General features: G+C 37.6%; 1 protein-coding gene across 13 annotated transcripts in view; it reads left to right on the forward strand.

The window, feature by feature from the left end:
* KMT2C (lysine methyltransferase 2C) overlaps positions 1-20240 on the forward strand; it is a 189509-nt gene that overhangs the window by 107563 nt on the left and 61706 nt on the right. For 12 of the 13 annotated variants that reach the window (XM_057365380.1, XM_057365384.1, XM_057365382.1 and 9 more), the window contains 8 exons: positions 1603-1716; positions 3360-4093; positions 11269-11388; positions 13759-13875; positions 17608-17709; positions 17896-18000; positions 19171-19352; positions 20054-20218. In XM_057365380.1, coding sequence (XP_057221363.1) covers positions 1603-1716; positions 3360-4093; positions 11269-11388; positions 13759-13875; positions 17608-17709; positions 17896-18000; positions 19171-19352; positions 20054-20218 — 1639 coding nt within the window. The remainder of the gene's footprint in view (positions 1-1602; positions 1717-3359; positions 4094-11268; positions 11389-13758; positions 13876-17607; positions 17710-17895; positions 18001-19170; positions 19353-20053; positions 20219-20240) is intronic. The other variant, XM_057365387.1, reaches the window with a different exon arrangement.

Consider the following 20240-nt stretch of genomic DNA (forward strand, 5'->3'; position numbering starts at 1 on the left):
GAATGTAACAGATTAACTGTACAGCCACTGCCATGTGCAATTTGGGGGCTTAAGCAGCAGTGCGTGTGCACTGGTCTTTTGTTATATATAAGTATTTGTGGGTTTGAAAGCCTGGTAAATTTTGGCAGGAAAGGGGGGAGGTGTTTGACTACAGCAAAACTAATGTTTGTGTTCAAACTGGTATTTTGTATAAACAAGTAATTCCCTTTGATGATAGCCTGTACATTACCTTTTGTGAGCAGTAAAGATATGATGGAACACGTGCTCTAGAGGAAGGGCTGTGACAGTAGAGAAATGTCTGTAAATTAGTTCACTTGGTCAGTGAGCACAGGCACCAGGTTAGGAAGAGTGGCCACTTGAGCCTTTGCAGATCRCTTCCCTTCTGAAAGCTTAGGAGAGCCTGAGGACTCCCAGTCAGTGAACTTAGAACATTTTGAAGATGCCCAAAACAAAATTTACACTGGGACATCCCCAAGCCTCCTACAAAAACCCCTTTTGAATAAGTAACAGGTTTACCTGGAAGGCTAAAGTTTTAAATAATGCCTCTGTTAGGATTTCTAGCTGGTAGAAGCATTGACAAGCATGCTCTTCTCCCCAAGGAAGAACAGGACTGTCATCTCAGCWACTAGGAGTAATCTGGAGCTATTCCATTAGTAGAGTCATGCAGTGTTTTATACTCAGGAGAGCACTTTTGTACTTTAAAATCAGATTTGGAGCCAATCTAAATGATCATTTCCTCGAAGTTAAAATATCACTTTAAAGTTGGCAGAGTCTGAGAGCRGCTTTTAGGGTGCTAAAAGTAGTATCACCTAATAGTTGCTGGCTTTTTAAAAAAGACTTTCTTGATGCAGCAAGCTATACTTRTTTTAGTTTTTTTGTGCTAACATCTATGGAGGATCAGTTCCCTTCAAGTTAATGCTTGCTGTATACTTTGTTTTTCATACTTCATCTAGTGCATTTTAATGAATWTCCTTAGCTGAAAGAGCTTTTACACAAGGGAAAAAAAAAGTGTTTCCACTTTCTGTGCTCTGTAATGATCCTGTCAGCCAGTGAAGCACTCAGTTGTGCCTTTTCCAGGCAAAGATTAAGGTATCTTAGTTCTAAAGTGGCAAAATTTAGTTTTTGTGTTATTGAACAGCTAAGGTGAAAATCAGTGTTCCAAATACTGGAAATAGATAGAACCTCGTATCTTTGCCATACTCCATTGTAGTATTTGTATACAAATTTGAAGCCTTCATCCTGACAGCTCTGTTGAATTTTCCAGACTTGGAATTTGCGAAAATTTTTTCTTGTATTGCTCAGGCTATGCAAAATCTCTGACTGTGTATATTCTCACCRTTAGGTATATGTAAGTGCCTTACAGACATGTTTTACCATCTGAAAGTGTAAAACAGCTTCAATGTTAATGAGGTAAAGGGTCTTCATTTTTAAGGAGTACTGTGTAGTCTCTTTAATCTCCTCACCGACCTGACTTGGCCTAAACCCTATAATCATTAAATACCAGTCTCTTCAGCCAAAAGGTCAGAGASTGACAGCAGCTGCTGATGGCAAAGTAATAGAATGAACACAGCAATTTTAATAACTTCTTTGCTTCTCCTTAAGCTTGTACAAATGAAGTGGAAATGGAAAGTGGTGGAGAGGATATGGCATTTCAGGAACAACCCATTACTGGTGATGGCTCTGATCAGGAATCAGCTGTTGGCGGTGTCACAGAAGGTAAGAAGGAGTTTTGCATTCTGAGAAAATACCCATTCAGAACCCTTCAGAAGCGGAATCCTCTTCCAGTCAGTAAGGATTGCAGTGCTTTATGAATGTGAGAGAAAAAAGCACTTAGAAAGCAGTAGGAGACATTGCAACAGTTCTACTGTCTGAGCTCTCAAGCACAAGTATCATCTTTGCTGAATAAGTGTTTTATTGRAGGCAGAGAGAATCTTCAGAATGTTTGTGTTGGTATACTTTTTTTTGTTGTTGTTGTTTTACTTTTTCATTGGGACTTTCTCCAAGCTGGAAAAACAGTTGAATGCTTTGTACACTGGAAGGTTATAGTAAAACCCAATGTTTTGTTGCTGTTCAARTACAGTCACTCACATTTTCTCTTCAAGACTTTTTTTTTCATTTTAGTAACTGGATTGTATTAACTTCTCATGGTGTGTTTTGGKGCACATTGTAGAACTTCTTTCCAGTTTATGTGTTTCATGTTTGTAACTCCTCAAATATCCTTGGTTAAGGTTTTCCTATTTTCTTTTTTTCTCTTTGTAAATAAAAGACTCTTCCAGACAGGGTTGCAGCAGTTGATCATTTCTGTCTTGGGAGAAAGTGCATCTTACCAAATCAACAGGGAGCAGCTAAAGAAGGGTCAAATCCTCTGAATGTGTTAGTGACAGTGTCAAGGGTAAAGAACTTGCCAGTATGTCCCATSCAGTCACAGACATTGGGTGATAGTTGCTGTAAGGGGAGAGAAGAAACTAGCATTTAAGGACAAAGTTAAAAAAAAACCCAGCTTTTCAATTATCTGTGATCACTGTTGTGCATCACAGCCTGTGGAGGAAGTGCCRTGATTTGAACTGTGAAGAAATATTCATAATAAAATGCTGGCTGTGAACTGTAGTGGCTGAGGAGGTTGTAGCAGTGTGATKTTAAGGTGAGTGCAAATGTAATAGAAAGCAAGTGGCCTGTAAGAGAATCAGGGCCCATCAAAGGAAGGTTGATTCAAAGCAAAAAATGTGGTTCTTTATAGAGTGGAACAAGAACTCTGGAACTCCTTGATGAAGAAAACTGTGGATGAAARGTGCTTGATTTGGTTCAAGGGAAGGCTAGACAAATACTTTTGAAATAAATTCATAAATTAGTAAATTAAAAMCAGCAGCAGCTGTTTTCATTTCAGCTAATTTCCTAAAGTCTGAAAGAGTTTTAAGAGTAAAATGTTTTTTATTTGTACTTGTCTTGTTCTTCTTAGCTTTTTGGAAGTGTTGGAATAGTAGTTTAAAATACATTAATTTATAATGACACGATATCTTCAATACACAGAAATTAAAAAGAAGAAACTACTTTTGGCTGCCTACATGGAAATGTGTGTTCAGTTCCTCAAAAATTAATCTTGGGGCTACTTTCTTGTAATTTACTCTGCTGTGTTTTCARGGAACAAAAATAATGAACTAAAAATACAGACTGCTGTAAAAATAGGTACAAATAAAGATATTTATGAAGTTTATTTTAAGGTACATATTAAATTCACTGAAGTAAAGTGATATGTGCTTGGCCTGCATGATGTGTACCAAGTATATTTGTTGACCAGTATACCCGTGGGTTTTTTTTTGTTTTTTACACTGAGCCTTTAATATTGTTGTACTTCATTTTAGGCRTATCACCAGAAGAAAAGACCACACAACTGGAAGCAGAAGTCTCTGTTGAAATCAATTCAGCTGAAATGGAAATGTCCCCTAAAAAGACACCAGCATCTGGTGACAGTCAGACTGAGAAAATGATGGAAGTGGTGGAAGGTGTTCAAGCTGTAGCACTGCAGGAGTTGGACAAACAAGCTGAAGAGACACAGCTGCCTCAAGGTAGTGTGGAGGTGTCAGAAGTGTCCACAGCAGACTCTGGGTCTCTGTCTTCAGTACCTGAGACCATGACTGTGACACCAGAAATGCTGGAGACTGAAAGTAAAGGAGATATTCCTGTCCCTGTAGCACAACAACTGGAAATAATAAAAATGCAGAAAGATGTAGAAAAGGAAGAAACCCATCAAAAGTTAGAAGCACCAGCTCGTCTAGAAGTAGAAACTGCTGCTTCAAATGGAGGTGTTGCAAATAGTTCACCAGTTGGAGACAAACCCATAAAACCACCAGCTGAGACTTGCCCCTCACTTCCCCCATCACTTAATCTAAGCAAGACAAAYGTGTCTTCCTCTCCAGAAGTTTCTCTAGACTTGCATTCTGCACGAGATGTGCAGCACAGTCAGCCCCCAGCGCTGCCTCCCGCTGCTGGGAGCGCTCTCCCAACCACCTACATATCAGTCACTCCAAAAATTGGCATGGGAAAACCAGCCATCACCAAACGCAAGTTTTCCCCTGGAAGACCCAGATCCAGACAGGTAAGCACATGCTGTGTTTCACTATATGTTTTTGAAGCTCAAATTTCAGTGTAACTTATTGAATTCACCTCTTTCTTAYAATATGCATTTATTCTCTTAAGTGAGTGTGCTGTTTATTTCTTTAAGGAATTAATGTTATGGTAAATAGTTAAAAAGTCAGCCATCAAAAAAGCTGCTCCAGTGAGAATTTAAGTTTCTTTTGGCTCATSGTTAGATCAAACTAGAAGAAAATTYGTTGTATTTTTCATACAACATGCTACAAATGCCGATATACATAATRCTGTGCTTTTTAACTTACTCTTTAGTACTTTTCATGTATGCATTTATTTTGGCTGGTACTTCCAAAGTGTGTTAAAGCTTCTTAAACTGGCTTTAAACCTTCTGCAGCCCTGTTTCCTTTACTCTGCCAGATATTTTCCTGGTCGACATTTCTAATGGTGTGGTAAATAATTTTGTGGTTTTGTTACCTTAGGAAATACCATGCAAGAACTGTCTTGTACAAATCATTGTGGTTTGACTAGGATTGAATTTGATAAGTGAAAAGAATACTCAAGTGTGTCACTTTCTGTAGCATCTTACTCTATATTCAGGTTCTGTTCTGGGAAAAATGGTTTATCAGTCCAGAGCATTCATTTATTGTTGGTGAAATTCTATACAGAAAGTGTGTCAGGTGACAAGTTAGTGTTTTATTTTCTCATCACAATTTATTTTCAGTCTTTGAGACTTCCAGGTTGATGATTTCTGCTTTTCTGGATTAATGTAAGAAAGCTTTTTTATATTGTACAATTTTTTCAGTTTTTGCTTGTCACCTAAGGGTGCAAAATTGTGGATTCCTAAAGTATGAGAGAGTGTTCTGTAAGGTTTTTCCGCTGTTTCCACTGAGTTTAGGAAATCTGTGTTTATTTTGCTGCAGTTAGGTTTTTCTGAGTTAGTGTACAGTAAGGTGTAAATATAAAAATTGCAGAAATACGTTAATACCTTAAACAGTGACAAATTTCTCTTCAGTACCCTTTAAGTTCCTGCTCTGGGCTTTTGATGAAGGAGTGAAAGCTGTTGAATCATGTTCTGTAGACTATGAAAAAAAGAGTTTTTGAAATGTCCAGTCACAGGCTTGTGTTTTCCTTTTGAGTAGTATTTAATTGGACAGATCCRCAGTGTGGAAGGCATGTATTTAAATCACTTTGGACTGCAGACAGAAATAGGTTTAGGTTTATTTTGTGGCGGTTTTAAATTATTTTTTCTGCTGCAGAACATTAATTTTTTAAAAGGGTTGTRTACTTTCCCAGATGGAGAGTTGTGGACAGGAGAAGAAAAAAAATCACAGAATTGGTCAGGTTGGAAGGGATCACARTGGGCCATCTGGTTCAACCTCCCTGCTCAAGCGGGGTCRTCCCAGAGCACATGGCACGGGATTGCATCCAGCCACTTTGGTTTCCTGTTAAGTGAGAATTCTGTGGAATAGTTTTGAAGGCAAGTGGGCAGTTTTTCAYCAGGTATGAAGCCAGAGAAATGAGACCTGTTGTTTCTTTGTGTCAGTACTACCGACACTTCAAAATGGATCTTTTTTCCAATTCTGGCTTATGGAAAGCATCATACAGGGCAGATGCTGGCAGCTGAGAAAAGTGCTKTTTGGTGAGGTTTTACCATATTTTCCATGCCATTGTGACTCCACTAACTGAGAAGAGACATAAACTTGTTCTAMAACACTTTAGCCTAACAGTGTTTTTGTTCTTGTACATCTGGAGGGGATCGCATTGATCTAAAAACAAGTAAAAAATGGGGAAAATATTTCTGKAAGAAGAGGTGCTTCTATGAAGTTATAGGTGTAAGCTGTTTGGAATAAACCAGGTCATACGTGATTCTTCTCTGAGTGTCACTGAAGAGGAATTCTATCTTCTCAAAAATGGGTTAGTTGTATGGGTTTGGGGTCTGCTTCTTTTTGTTTAAAAACTAGATCATATTGCTGTTGTGTGGCCTTGTGTCACGTGTGAGGCTATGCTATACAAATATTACCTTGCAGCTGCAGGAGTTCTTGGCAGCTTGTTTTAGAGGGCAGTGAAAGGAGCGGGGAAAGTTACACAAATTGGGTGGGTTTTACTGATTTAAAAGATTGTGGCTTCTGTGCCTGGTGAAGTTTACAGTCACTTCACTTCTGCTTTCTTCTTTTGTGCAAAGAAATTGCTATTGCAGAATTTCTTGCTTGTCCAAGACTGCAGGTTTGAAATAGCTCCTTCAGGGAGTCTGATTACTCTGTGAACTCCAAACACAAACCAACATAATTTCACAAATAGCAATATCCTGCACTTTCTCCTRGAAGTTTGAAGTCTTTTAATGTGAACTTTACTTTGTTGGAATGTACTTTTTTTCTGTAAAATGCCCATTTCAGTTAGTTTATGGAACTTCCTATGAAGAAGAATAAGAACAAAAATTCTCTGGATCCTGGATGTATTTCTCCTCAATTTTATTAGACACATGCTTCACTGGAATCAGGGGAATCCATATAGAAGGATAGTTTCTAAGTTGGATTTGTTCTCATTAAATTAATCTGTTGTGCTGGGCAGTAGGATGAATTATTAGCCCTTCCTTCAGAATCTGTTAATACAATTGCTAATAAAATAAATTTGAATAATTATTGTGGTTTGCCACTCAATAGAAAGCTATGCATATTTGAAGTGATTTCAAGTGATTTCAATCCCAAGTATTAGATATTAGGAATTTGCTTTAGTGATGTATCTACAATACCACATGGCTCCCATTTGGAAAGGACTAAAACCCATCTCACAAATGGTGAGGACCATGTGCTACTTAAAAAGACTTCATGAGTCCCTTCCAGGGCTGCACTCAGTGTTGCTGGTGTCAGCACCCSTGGCATTTTTGCAAGCATCCCAAGTTTGGTTGGAAGCAATAGGAGAAAATCCATTTTCTAACCAAAACAAGAGCTRTGTATGAATCAGAATGTAGGTCCAGTTATGAACAGTATGAGTTGGCTTTGGCTGGTACAAGCCTATTCCACTGACTGTGATTTTTAGGATAGCATKTTATCCATACTTTCAGCTACATGAAAGCTGCATCCAACCCCATGAGGGGACCCTCTTTCTTCCAGGCTCAGCATCTCCCTGACTTCCTTTCGSTTTTGTTCCATGGATTGTCTCTTTGCTATTTCTGTTACCCTACTCCACCGTGAAACCAAATTAGTTTTTACATGTGTGTGGAATTCAGTTGTTCACAGATCACAGATACTCAATAGTAACTGTCAGCTTGGTAAAGATTTTATAGTGCTGCCTTTTTTGTGTCTGTCCAGTATCTTCTCCATGGAAATGCAGATGTTTCAATTTGCCTGTAAAGTGCAGCTTTATGTCAGGGACAGGACCATTCTTTAATAATTTCTATATTTTTTTCTGAAGCAATAGCCTTAATAGAAACCATCATCTCAGTTTAATCTAAGACTAATCTGACACAGATCTAGTTTGAATGATAAATCTTCTCAAGGAAAATTACTTTTTTTCTCTGTGGAGACATGTGTTAAATTGTATGGTGTTTATCCTGTGTATCTGAATTGAACAAATTTGAAATTTTTTGAAAATTTTGAAAGTTATTTTTACCATGGCCCTGTGTACTGGAAAGCATAAAATTAGGTCAAAAAATAGAAGACATTACAAATTTTGGCATTCAAACACTGGTAGATAAAGAGTTGAGAATGTTCTGTCAAATAATTTTGATTAAAAAATAATAAACTTCTGCTGGTTCTGTAATATCATAAGTATTATTTTAATATTATTTCATGGTGTGTTCCTTGAGAAATACCATKTTCAGAGGTATTTAATTTTCATAATGAAGATGTTGGTTACCACTGTTACACAACTCACTGAATTCCTGTTGTTGTTTTAAGAGATTTTTTTTAAAGACCCAAAAAAAATGGAGAGCATTGTGATGGGTTTGGATGTGTGCTCTGTCTTGGGTGTTAGGGCTTTTTTGCTATCTTCACCTACATAGTATCACTAAATATGTTGTAGAGGTAGATGTTGGGGAAAAAAAGATCAAAAAAAATAGTCTTTTTCAAGGATTAATTAGTTTTGTTACAATTTTTATGTTTGGTGGTTGGGGTYTTTTTGGTTTGTTTCTTTTTTTTTTTAATGAGGGGAGCTGTTTAGAACTGATTAAAGTTGTTCACAACTCTAAAATTTCATTAAATATTAAATTGTAAAGCCAGCTTTGTGCATTTGCAATTGCAGTTGGATTCATAAAGCGTTAAGCAGCTAAACACAGTCAGTGGTAATTTAGTGAGATCTCCTGACCCTTGCTGACATTGAGTTTCCTTTTGTTACAATTTACTTGCAGCTGTGTTGTTCAATTTTGAGGACTCAAGAATATGATGAAGAATTAGAACTTCCTGTTTCTGTCACAGTACATAATTATTGCTGGGGTTCTGATGTAAATGAACTGAATAGAACTTTCTCCTCAGTGTTGTGTGGTAATAGGCATTAATTAAAAGCCAAAATATAATTAATGCATCTCTTTGATGTAATTCATTTGTTCGTGGTATTGTGGAAATGTGTGTTTTTAATTAAGTTTATCTGACCAAGAATTCAGATTTTACTGATCTACAATAAAACTTGGATTAAATTTCCAATTTAATTTTTAACAATACGGTTCATGAATCATATACAATTAATTTTGTTTTGCAAGACTGAATATTTCATATTCAGACTTAATGTTTTAGCTTTTTAATCTTTTGAATATACTTAATCACTAGAAAAGTTGTCTTCTTAAAAAGAAAATAATCTTGTACCTCCAAAGTAAGAGCAGGTAATTTTAGTTGCTGATGAAGTATTTTCAGCATGTTTAAAATCTTGACTTTTGACCCTAAGTAAGCATGTTGCCTCCTTTTTAGATTTATGTAAAGATTGTTTTTATGATAGGTTTTCTTTGTAYTGCTATACAGATTTCCTTTGAGTTGCCATTTTATAGGAACAGTTACTTACCATGCATTATGAACTCTAGAAGTATAGGGGAAACTAATTAAAATTCAATGACGTTTCAATTTCATCTTTCATTCAGGTAAATCTGTGCCACAGACCTGCTGCTGTAGTTGCTAACTAGTGTGTCAAACCTCCTTTTCTTCCACCCTGTTCTTGATGTCCCTGTTCTGTCACAAGTGTTCTGTCCTTGTGCCCTGGGTGTGAACAGGGACTTGTCCATCTTCATGTTTGAAGGTGCAGGTTTCTGCCCAGCACTGTTCCCCTCTTAGAGGGCGGTAAAGATTTCAATTCCCCTCTTGATCTGCTGACTTGTCTGCCTGGTGATCATCCCAATGAAGTCAAGGAGCAAACTGGGACAGCAAAATCTCCCAATCCAAACCGTTTATTCCAGCACACTCCCTTGAACCCTTGCACAGTTGCTGTCAGGAGCACTTTATCTGGAGAGGGTTTTGGAAACCCCTTGGCAGAGGGGAGGCATTGAGGGGCTGTGCCAAGCACACAGGTGGTCCAGACAYTCAGCAGTTTGTAGGCTGTGTGTCTTAATTACTTGCTTGTATGGGCAGAATTGTGRAATTGTTATTTTTTTAAGGGCTGTGTTGTCCATATTCCCTCTCTCATGCAGGCAGAGCTAAACTCCCAGAAAGCAGATTTATGCTGATACCCCTGTGTCCACACTGTGGGTTGTACCGAGTGTTGGTGTTTCTACCATGTGACTTTTATCCCTAAATAAGTTTTTAGGTCACTGACAAACTTTTTCTTTTGGCTCTGTTGTGCCAGATTGCTTTAGGGATAGCCCTGTTTTCAGTCAGTGCAGCTGTTAGCAAGACACCTCTTTACAGCCCGAGATGAGTATTTGTTTGGATGGAGTTGCTCATTCCCAAGAAATGTATTTCCCACACATTATTGATGGAGAATTCCATTTCAGAAGAGAAATCCCCTCCACCCCCAACTTTGCTAAGCCATTTCATTTTCCTTGGTGCTTATTATTGTACATCCCAATATTCAGAGGTGTAAATGTGTTTGGGCTTGCCTGTGTGAGCAGTTGTGGCTGTATGAATTAGTTGGGACTGTTTGTGTATGTGAGGTTATTCCTTATCAGCCCTGTGATTCTGCTGTTGAATAGCATTCTGGAGAAGCCAAATTTGTGCTTTTTTCAGTTCTGCTTCTGATCCTGGTACTCAGTATTCTTTACACTCTTTACAAATTTAGAATTAGGAAAATGTACTATCCTTTAACTACTATAATGTAAAAATTTGCAGTGAAGTTATTTATGATGTCTCCTGCAGCCTTTATTCCATGCTTGAGAAAGTCTTTTACAGATTACGCTATGAGGAGCCTCAGCATTTTTTAACTTGTCTGTCTTAACATTTTCTTCTCATTTTGCCTTATTTTTAGTGTCAGTCATACAATATCTCACTATGGTTACAAACTGTATAAATAGGGATAATAATTAGTTAAAAAGAATTTGTAGGTACCATATGGATGTATATTATTACATGGACGTAATAACATGTTAAAATGTGATACCATGGCATAACATGAAAACAGTGGAGTGAAGAAAATACAGTGGTGGGGTTTTATAAGGATTTATTTGTGTCAGATTTGCAGGAATGAGCTGCTTTGTTGATTACCATGGCTGTTTTCCTTTTCTATTGTCCAGTGGTTTATTCATATTCCTTTTGTTTGTCCTGCTTCTCAGACTAGTTGTTGCTGTGATTGTGGGTAGTTTAGCCTTAAGAGTCAACTGAGGCCATCATTTCTTCCAAAATGTGACTTGGAATATAAAAGGGATGTTAACACCTCAAAATAATGTCTTCTTCGTTGATGCAATAAAATTCAGGCTTGTAATTTGTTGTTGTTATGATTGCTTGCTTTAGATGTGTATTAAGCTTTGTTTGTAAAACTCATTGTGTTGTACTTTACCATCAGTTGGAAGTAAATACTTGTTTTAGGGTATGTTTCAATGAGAACCTTAAAATTTCCCGCCTTCTACTCACTCAGTGAACTAATTGACTACTTAAGTTAATGTAGAAATGCCTATGTGCCTGCATGTGCTTTGCTTTTCAGATTTTTTTTTGTTGCTTGCTTTTTGCTTTTTTTTTTTTTTTTTTTTTTTTTTTTTTTTTTTTTTTTTTTTTTTTTTTTTTTTATGTTGCAAAGTTTTATACATCTATTTTCTCACCTACCGTATCCTAGGGGGCTTGGAGTACCAATAATACAGTCAGCCCACCTTCCTGGTCCCCAGACATTTCAGAAGGTCGGGACATTTTTAAATCCAGACAGCTTCCTGGCAGTGCCATTTGGAGCATCAAAGTGGTAAATAACTTGAATTTATTTTCATGTATCCATTGCTATCTTTCTGCTGTAGAGATTAGTGATAAAATTCTGTATCTCACACCTGAATTAATCTTCCATTCTGTTCCTGTTTAAGGCCTCCAAAAATTATTGAAACTCTGGAGCTTTCAGGTTAAAAGATGTGAGCTCTCCAGAGTGTACACTATGATGGCATTGCCTTGATTTTCAGTGGCAAAGAATAGTTGGTATTACCCARATTTGGTATGTGCTGAGTACATCACTTTTTGTGTTGGCTTTATGTGGCTGTCAAAAAAATTACCTGAGAAGGAAAATGTCTTTAAGAATGGCAGTAAGGTAAGCCAGGCATGGAAAGGAGCAGAGATCTGAGGGATGGCTTGAATTTTTGCTGTGGAGAAATCTTGCAGAGTGGATTCAAAGTGACATCGTTTTTAGCTGATGGGGGAATAAACAACAACTTTCCTACCTGATTAGATGGACCAAAACTTGTATCCACAGTGACATTTGCCGTTAAAGACACGTGAAGTAACTAAAATAGAATTATTGGGTTTAAGTAAAGGCAAAAAGAGCTAAATTATGRAACTGACAAATAGCTGTAGCTTCCCARTKATTTAAGTTCATCTCACTTTAACTYTCATGCTAACTTTATTTTAATTTGACATCAGCTTAGCTTTTGCTGCTTTAAGCATTAATTTTCAGCTTAATATTCAGCATTAACATTGATACAAGTATGTGTTTATTCSTGTTACTACTTGTGTGAAAATAACAATACTGATACCTGGTCTGAAACAAAAAATAAACTTGTCAGAAGAGTTTCCATCTTAAAAAATGATCATTGTATGTCCTATGTGTGCATATATATTAACCCCATAGGTATTTAAGGCTGTTTTTTGTTTCACCTCAGTACATATAAATACCTCAGCCTCCAGCAGCATCTTTCCTTTCACTCCTCAGATATCATTGTGTTACATTAACTTGGTGTGTGAGTCAATTTAATTCCCGTTTTYCTTAACAGATGGATTGTTAATACAATTTTAACATTGGGATCCTTCAATTTTCTCTTTCATTATGACCATAAACTTCTRTATCTTCTTTGAAGCGGGAGATGGAATATTTGAGAAATACTGTGGGGAATATTGAGCCCACAATGCTGCTTTCCATGCAAGGAACTCCTGTCTCCGTCAGTAAAGGCTGTTCATGTCTGTTGGTGACAYAGTTGCCAAGGAGCTTTGATGGTTCCATCAACATTGTTTTATGGAGCAAATATTTTGCTTTGGTATTAAAAATAYTTTGCAGCAAATGTTTGGATACCCCATACTCTGTACTCCATACTCAGGCTTTATTAGGAAGCAAGATTATTCACATATATGAAATTCAATAAATAATCTCAGTGCTTATTTGAGTATATGCCATAATTATCATCAGTTACACAGATTAGAGGCTCTGAGACACATTGTAAAGATACCTGATATGTCAGCCAGAATTTGGGGACATGAATATGTTTTTTTTCTCTGTGGAGGTAATTAGGGAGGATTAGGAGTCCTCTCGTGCTCAGTTCATTTTGAAATTAAAAAAAAAAACAAACAAAAAAACCCCCAAAATTTCAAACTTAACTCAATATGAAGARCAAGAAATTATTATTAAAAACATACTTGGATAATTGTAATTGAACACGCTGAGTACTCCACAGCACTGCAACTCTGCATCTGCATCTTAAATAAGGAAGGGAGGAAAAAAGCTGTCTGTAAATAAGTGGATATTGTGTAAGAAAAACTTCACATCATGGGGAATGTCGATCTGAGTGTAGTTGATAGAATTAATATAAAAAACTCTCTCTGTATATTCTGAATAAAGAGTTTCATGGAGTCAGCTCCCACTTTGCTTTGTGAGCAGGACTGAATCCTAATAAATTCCAGGTTTCACTTGATTATTCATAGTTTAAGAAGATCACGTATGATTGCAAGTAATCAAGTGTCCAGACCCTGTTCAGAARTCCCATGACTGTCTGGGCTGACTGTTTAAAGAGAAAAGAGAMATGAATCATAAAATGAAAGATGTATTTTGGAAACTCTGTAGCTGGGGGAGGGTGGTTCCATATTTCCAGTTATTCCTGGGCGGAAAATAAACATTCCTGGTTTTGGCTGCTTTCTCACTTGTGATAAAGGTGATCATACTATGCCATGTAAGTAATTAWAGGTATTTCACACTGATTTGTGCAGTGATTTAATGACCATACCTTGGTGTGCTCATACTCACCTGAAATCATAGAGTGGTTTTTTACTTACTTTTTTCCTAGATTTATTGAACAAGTTTGAATCCTGTGTTAGAAAAGAACTTGAGCTTGCAGTTTCATTGTTATCTTACCTTGAATAGGGCCGTGGATCAGGATTCCCGGGGAAGCGGAGACCGCGCGGTGCAGGTCTGTCGGGAAGAGGTGGGAGAGGAAGATCAAAACTGAAGAATGGAGTTGGGGCTGTGGTCATTCCAGGGGTAAGGACATTTTTTTAAAGTCACATTGCAGTCTGTTAATGTAACARTTCTAGTCAGCTGTAATTCTTGTATTAAAATACTCCATAAAACAAGTGATCACTACGGAGCTAGGGGTGTTTGATGAAGCCTGGCTGTTGCTGCTTTTGGTGAAGAACTAGAACAGTACAGCTTACTGGGCCTGAGGCAATTCTGTACTTCTCTTGCCATTTAAAGACACAACAGTGGGAGTCTTAAAGTACTTCTTCCATTTCTTCTGGTGCACAATTCGCTGGGTAAAGGCAGCACTCACTGGAGCAACATGGAGGGAGACAGCAGGGTTTGTGCATGGGAATGTAACAGCAGCCATAGGAGATCAGAGYAGAGGTTCTACCTGAGTATTGGTGCAAGAACAGAAGAGGCCTGGAGAAGGAGACATTTCAACAGTTTGTGGCTTTGGGGATTTCCTGAACAGAAGGTGACATCTTTGTCTTGGGCAACCCATGTTGGAGCTTTCTTTCATAAATCTGCCCATTTGCTTAAAAAAGCTTTAGGAAGCCATGTTAACCTTGCTCAGATCTGCAGTTCAACAGTCTTAAGTGGCTGCCTGCTGGATTAGTTGCTTGCCCCTCAGTTGTCTTAGAGAAGAGAGAGTGGAGAGCTGTTTTCAATTCACCTCCTCTGTCCATGTCACTCAGTTTCTCTAGACCTCCATCATCTCTCCTCCTTTTCCTTCCACTCTTGGCTTGCTCATACAGAGAATGCCAGTATTTTGAGCTTCATTGTGTGGAAGCTACTCCCTATTTCTGATCATCAGTATCAGTTATTTTGTCATGTTAATTTCTTTATTTTGTAGACTTTGATCTGCAATTTTATGGCCCAGCATCAGCTTTATGAAGTTCTTGTGCATTTCTTCACAGTTATCTTTTGGATTTTACTGCTCTGAGTTACCCCAACCCTGTTGGCAAGCTCTGTCACCTTGCTTCTCACTTGACTTTTCAGATTGCACGAGTGTGTTGAGCATCACCACCTGTTAGCAGACAGGCCCTGTCAGATTTCCACCAGCGCTATTCTCCCATATACAAAACTGCTAATTTATTCTCCTCTTTATTTTGTGTTATTGTGACAGTATAGGGCCATTCCTCTAATTCTGTCAGTTTAAATTTTTTAAGTAACATTGGTGAAGAACTTTGCCAGAAGAATTTGGTGGTGAAGTATGTTGCATCAGTGAGATTGCCCTGTCCCCATGCTTGCTGACTACTGCAGGGAACCCTTACAGATCATGGTTTACCATAATGAAAGCTTCCTTGACTCTTTAACAAATTATTATATCAGTGATTTTGAGTTCTTTGTTGTGATCGAATCTCTACTATCCTGTACACAGCTTCTGTCCAGAAACCCTTGAGAAAATAATCATTACATTTGCTGTCTCCCATTCTTCAGAAGYACTGAAGTGATTGTAAGCAAGTGATTGCTCACTGCAGTTGATAGTTAAGCTACTTAATACTTGAAGTGTTTTTAAAACTCTAAAATCCTACTCAGTCCTAGTCTGGACCTCATAAGAAAATGGATTTTGGTATGAAAAACTTGGAAATCTGGACTGCAAAATAATTTGTAGCTTTTTTTCCCCACTGTGGACTTTTCCTATTTGAATGTTCTTTTTAAAGTCTGATTACCAACCAGCCCTGCAGATTTTGAGAGACATCCTGTTCYTGTTCAGAGAAGGACTTACACATTTTTCTGTCTTTGTGAAGTAATTCCTACGACTCTCTTTAGAACTCCTTTTTTGTGTTCTTAACGTGTGATCTGTTTGAGTTTATATGTCATTGTCACACTTTCAGCTGCCCATGTAATAATATCTTGGAATACTCTGGTGTTTATGATCTGAAAAAGGARCAATTGTCTCTATGATTTTTCTCTTTTGAAGCATTGGGTAGTCAAGATTCCTCACCAAATCAGTAATTTGAAACATACAGGATTAATTCCACTTAGGCTAGTCACAGGCACTTTAATTAATTTGGGGCATTTATATAATAATTTTGGTGTTACAAAGCACAAATCTGTGCTTCAAGAGAAGCTGGGGTTTATAGTTAAAATTYCTAAATGTTTTTGTAACTGAACAGAGGAGAGTGAGATAGGTATCATGCTATAAATACAAAATGGACATCACTCTCCACAATTCCCTATGGAAATCTGATCCTTTGAGCCATCAGGTGGATGACAGTTCCAGAGATGTGGCTGCCTTGTGGTAGAGTAGATGAAGTTAGCAATACCAAGAGGTCAGCATTTTGCCAGATAAATGTTTGAAATGGGAGTGTTTTCAGTCAATTTGCACAAAATGGTTCTTACTCAGCATGGTTTCATGACTGTGGACAGCCACAGAAATTTGGAAGTATCTTGGGAACAGGGGAGAAGGTGGCTACAGGTTAACCCACAGTGGGGCAGTGCTGGGGCTCAGCAAACATCAACGTTGCAGTGATTTAGTCCTTCAAATTCTGCTCTTTTGAATGTGCAGTTTTAAGAACGTTGTGGAACCTGTGGAAAAGCAGGCAAGGGAGGTGCTGTCCCTGAAGGTATCGAGGTGTTTCAGGTGCTATGTAGTTAGCTGGTGAGTTACAGTTGTGCTGCAGTGCTCTCAAATACTTGGAAATTAAAACACATAAAGAATGTGTTCCCTTTTTAGCTGTTTCTCAGTAAATGCTGAGTTTCAGCGTCTATCAGAAGGATTCCTGTAGCTGATGTGATGATATTTGCATTTGTCCCTAGAGTTACGTTTGGATTTGTAAAACTTATAAATTATTATTTAAACAGAATTTATCAGTGTAAGACTTAGACTGTGTTTAAAATAATCCACATTTATGTAATTGGAGCAGCTGGTAAAACAAAGTTCCATTTTTCTATCATGCATTTGGTTTTCTGCATGGTGCTGYGTGCCCTTATATTCCTGGTTCAGACATAATAGTTGGGCCTCTTAGATTAAATTCATGACTAKCAAATYCTGTATTGCAAGATTCGYATGAAWGTCAGAACACAGTTGAAGTCTTTTATTCTTGTTTCTCTTCCTGAGAAGCTGTACATGAATATGCTGAATTAATAAAGGACAGGTCAGAATAAAAATCACYTGATGAAAAAGAAAAATTACTGTCTCTAGTCAAGAGCTTGTGGATTGACATCAAAACAGCTGTTTCAAGTTCARTGCAAGTTTTTATGGTCAAGATAGATAAGCCTCATAAAGAAACCGCTTACAGCAAGTAACTTTAGAGCTCTTGCTTATTCCWCCAACATACTTGGAACATTAGCTAAACCACATTTTAGGCAATATGGGACAAACTACATTTCTGCAACTGCTCTTTGAATTAATACTCAAAAGTCTGTCGCTGCAATTAACTTTCTGATAAAAAGAACTTCGGTGTTTACGTGCAGGGAGCAGAGCAGCCTGGGCACAGTATGACAATTTTTGCTTAGTGTTTTTCTTTCTTTGACTATGTCTTTCCTTCCATTTCCATTTCAAAGTGTAATGGTGTAATACTTAAATGTGAAAAAAGGAGAGTATGAGAGTGTGTGTAAAGCTGAAATATTGATGCTGCTTGTACTGACGTGAAAATGTGAATTCAGTAATTTCTGATGGAAGTAGCTGTTTTCTAAACTATATGGATAAATATCTGCATAACTCTTAACTTAGAGTGTGTTTCGTTTTGTCTCATGTCTTAGAAAATGCGATGTGCATGCTRTTTATGTTTTGTGTTTTTTTAATAGGTCACAACCATGGATATTTCATCCARTAAAGATGAGGAAGAAAACTCAATGCATAATACAGTTGTCCTCTTCTCTAACAGTGACAAGTTCACTCTCCATCAGGTTAGGATAATAGTGAGATTTTTCTTTTTGTTTCCCTGCTYGTAATTAGAAAAAAGTGAATGAATGTCCTTGTTATAAGTTAAATTACACAACAATTACAGCAGGTTAGTTGGATTTTACAGTTACATGTTTTCAGAATATAGTGTGTGGCACATKTTGAGAGTCTGCTCTTCTCTGTCATTCCAGGATATGTGTGTGGTTTGTGGGAGTTTTGGCCAAGGTGCTGAGGGCAGGTTGCTGGCCTGTTCCCAGTGTGGGCAGTGTTACCATCCATACTGTGTCAGTATTAAGGTGAGTGCTATTGTTGCACACAAAAATTACTTGATTACACTGTTTTCATGTTGTACTTTAATAGCACTATGCTGCCTTTGGTTTTGTGGTAATTAGGGGAGTCATTAACTTGTTAGATATTCATCAGCTAATGTGACCATTATTTGTATGCAACTTGTGAAAGACTTTAATTAAATGTCATTTTATAGTGTGCATAGCCTCAAGAGAAATTGACCTTTTTGTAATTTCACAACCATAAATAGCRCTGATTATCCAGTAGTTGGTTAAAATAACAGTTTGAGATATAAGCTTTAAACCTAGATACAAGCAGAATTAAAAACAAAGAAAAAATTAAACCGCATCTTCATTTACTAGGGGCATAAGGTTTAGTTGATTCAATTTGCCTGTTGGCTGTCAGAATTGACAGCAGTTGGAGTGGTTAATTAATACATTTTACATTCATTAGTCTAGGAGAAAATGTGTGAAAATTAAATTTGAATGCTGTTGTGAAATGACCTAGCAAGCACAAAATAAGCTATTTACTGCAATATATACACTATTCACTTTTCATCAGTTGTGATATAAGTACATCTATGTAAAAGTGGGAGTTTTTTTTAAAACATGTCACAAAACTTTATTTTGCACGTACTTTACAAAATGCCATATGCATATTTCATGCAATTATAATTTGACTTTTTGTTTATATACTACTCTTGCATTATATATTAATTGCAGTAAGTTAGCTGTTTGCTTCAGATGGCTAAAACTCCAGCACTGTGGTCTCATCATGACATGAGAAGATMAGGTTTGTGACCTTTTGAGGAACCAGGATGTACACAGGTCTCTGGGACCTGATGAGATGCATCCCAGAGTCCTGAGTGAATTGGCTGATGCAGTTTGCCATGCCACTTTCCATGATATTTGAGAAGTCCTGGCAGTCAGGTGAAGTCCCAGGTGACTGAAAAAGGGAAACACTGCACCTGTTTTTAAGGAGAGTAGAAAGGACAGTTTCTTTCTGTTTAAGCCATTCCTGTTTATTGAAGCTTCAGAAAATCTAATTTAATAAAGAGCTCCTTGAGATGTGGTTGTGTCCAGAAGAGCATCCTCGGCTCCACAAGCCAGATGTTAATTTACACCTTGATCACACTTCACTGAGCTGTTTTCAACTGATTCTCACCTTGCCTTGTGCAGATTACTAAAGTGGTACTTAGCAAAGGTTGGAGGTGCCTGGAGTGCACAGTGTGTGAAGCCTGTGGGAAAGCCACAGATCCGGGGAGACTCCTCCTGTGCGACGACTGCGACATCAGCTACCACACCTACTGCCTGGATCCACCCCTGCAGACCGTGCCCAAGGGAGGATGGAAGTGCAAATGGTGTGTTTGGGCCTGGGGTCACAAATGCTGRCTGCTGGCCTCTCCTGCTTCTCTCTGTCACTTGCTATTTGCAACGTCAGTTGAACTGTAACAAGGTTTTAATTGTGTCTAAGTCAGGTGTATTAAAGAAAGCAAACAAAGTGCTTTTTAATTGTTCATTCAGTTTTAAGTCTATTAGGGAAACTTGTCTCTTAGAGCTGCTTCTTCATGTGAAAATCCACGTTAGTAGAGATAGACAAAATTTTTCTTTCTAAACTCTTAGCAAAAAAATTTCGAATTTACATTCATGGCAACGTTCATTCCAATATTCTGCTGGAAAAATGATTGGGTGCCTCACCCAAGTGTTCTCAAAATAAAACCCTGTGAAAACCATTTGTTTTACTTGGGTGAAACACAAACAGAACAGACCTCTCACATGGTTAAGTCTCCAGATCTCAAAGTGAATGGCAACTAGAAGCAGGAACTCCTTTGACCTGTTGAGCTGTTACAAGAACCCATCTGCCTGCTTTTGCAGTTTGAAGGGAATTATTAATTAGGAACTTTGTTAAAAAAGTATAAAAAATGTTGTTAAACATTTGTGGTTAAACATGTTGTTAACTTAAAACTTAATTACTCACCTCCTTCTAAGTAGAAAAGTTTTAGAGCTGTGAAACAATCTTGTTGTGAACTGAGAGTAATAGAGCTGGTTGTCTGTTCTGCAGGTGTGTTTGGTGCAGACACTGTGGAGCAACTTCTCCAGGTTTAAGATGTGAATGGCAAAATAATTACACACAGTGTGCTCCCTGTGCAAGTTTGTCCACCTGCCCAATCTGCTACCGCATGTACAGGGATGAGGAGCTTATAATTCAGTGTAGACAGTGTGATCGGTAAGGATTTCTAATATTTCAC

This window comes from Malurus melanocephalus, unplaced genomic scaffold (genome assembly GCF_030028575.1).
Source record: "Malurus melanocephalus ecotype Western Australia unplaced genomic scaffold, MMel_1.1 scaffold_52, whole genome shotgun sequence".
Classification (NCBI taxonomy): Eukaryota; Metazoa; Chordata; class Aves; order Passeriformes; family Maluridae; genus Malurus; species Malurus melanocephalus.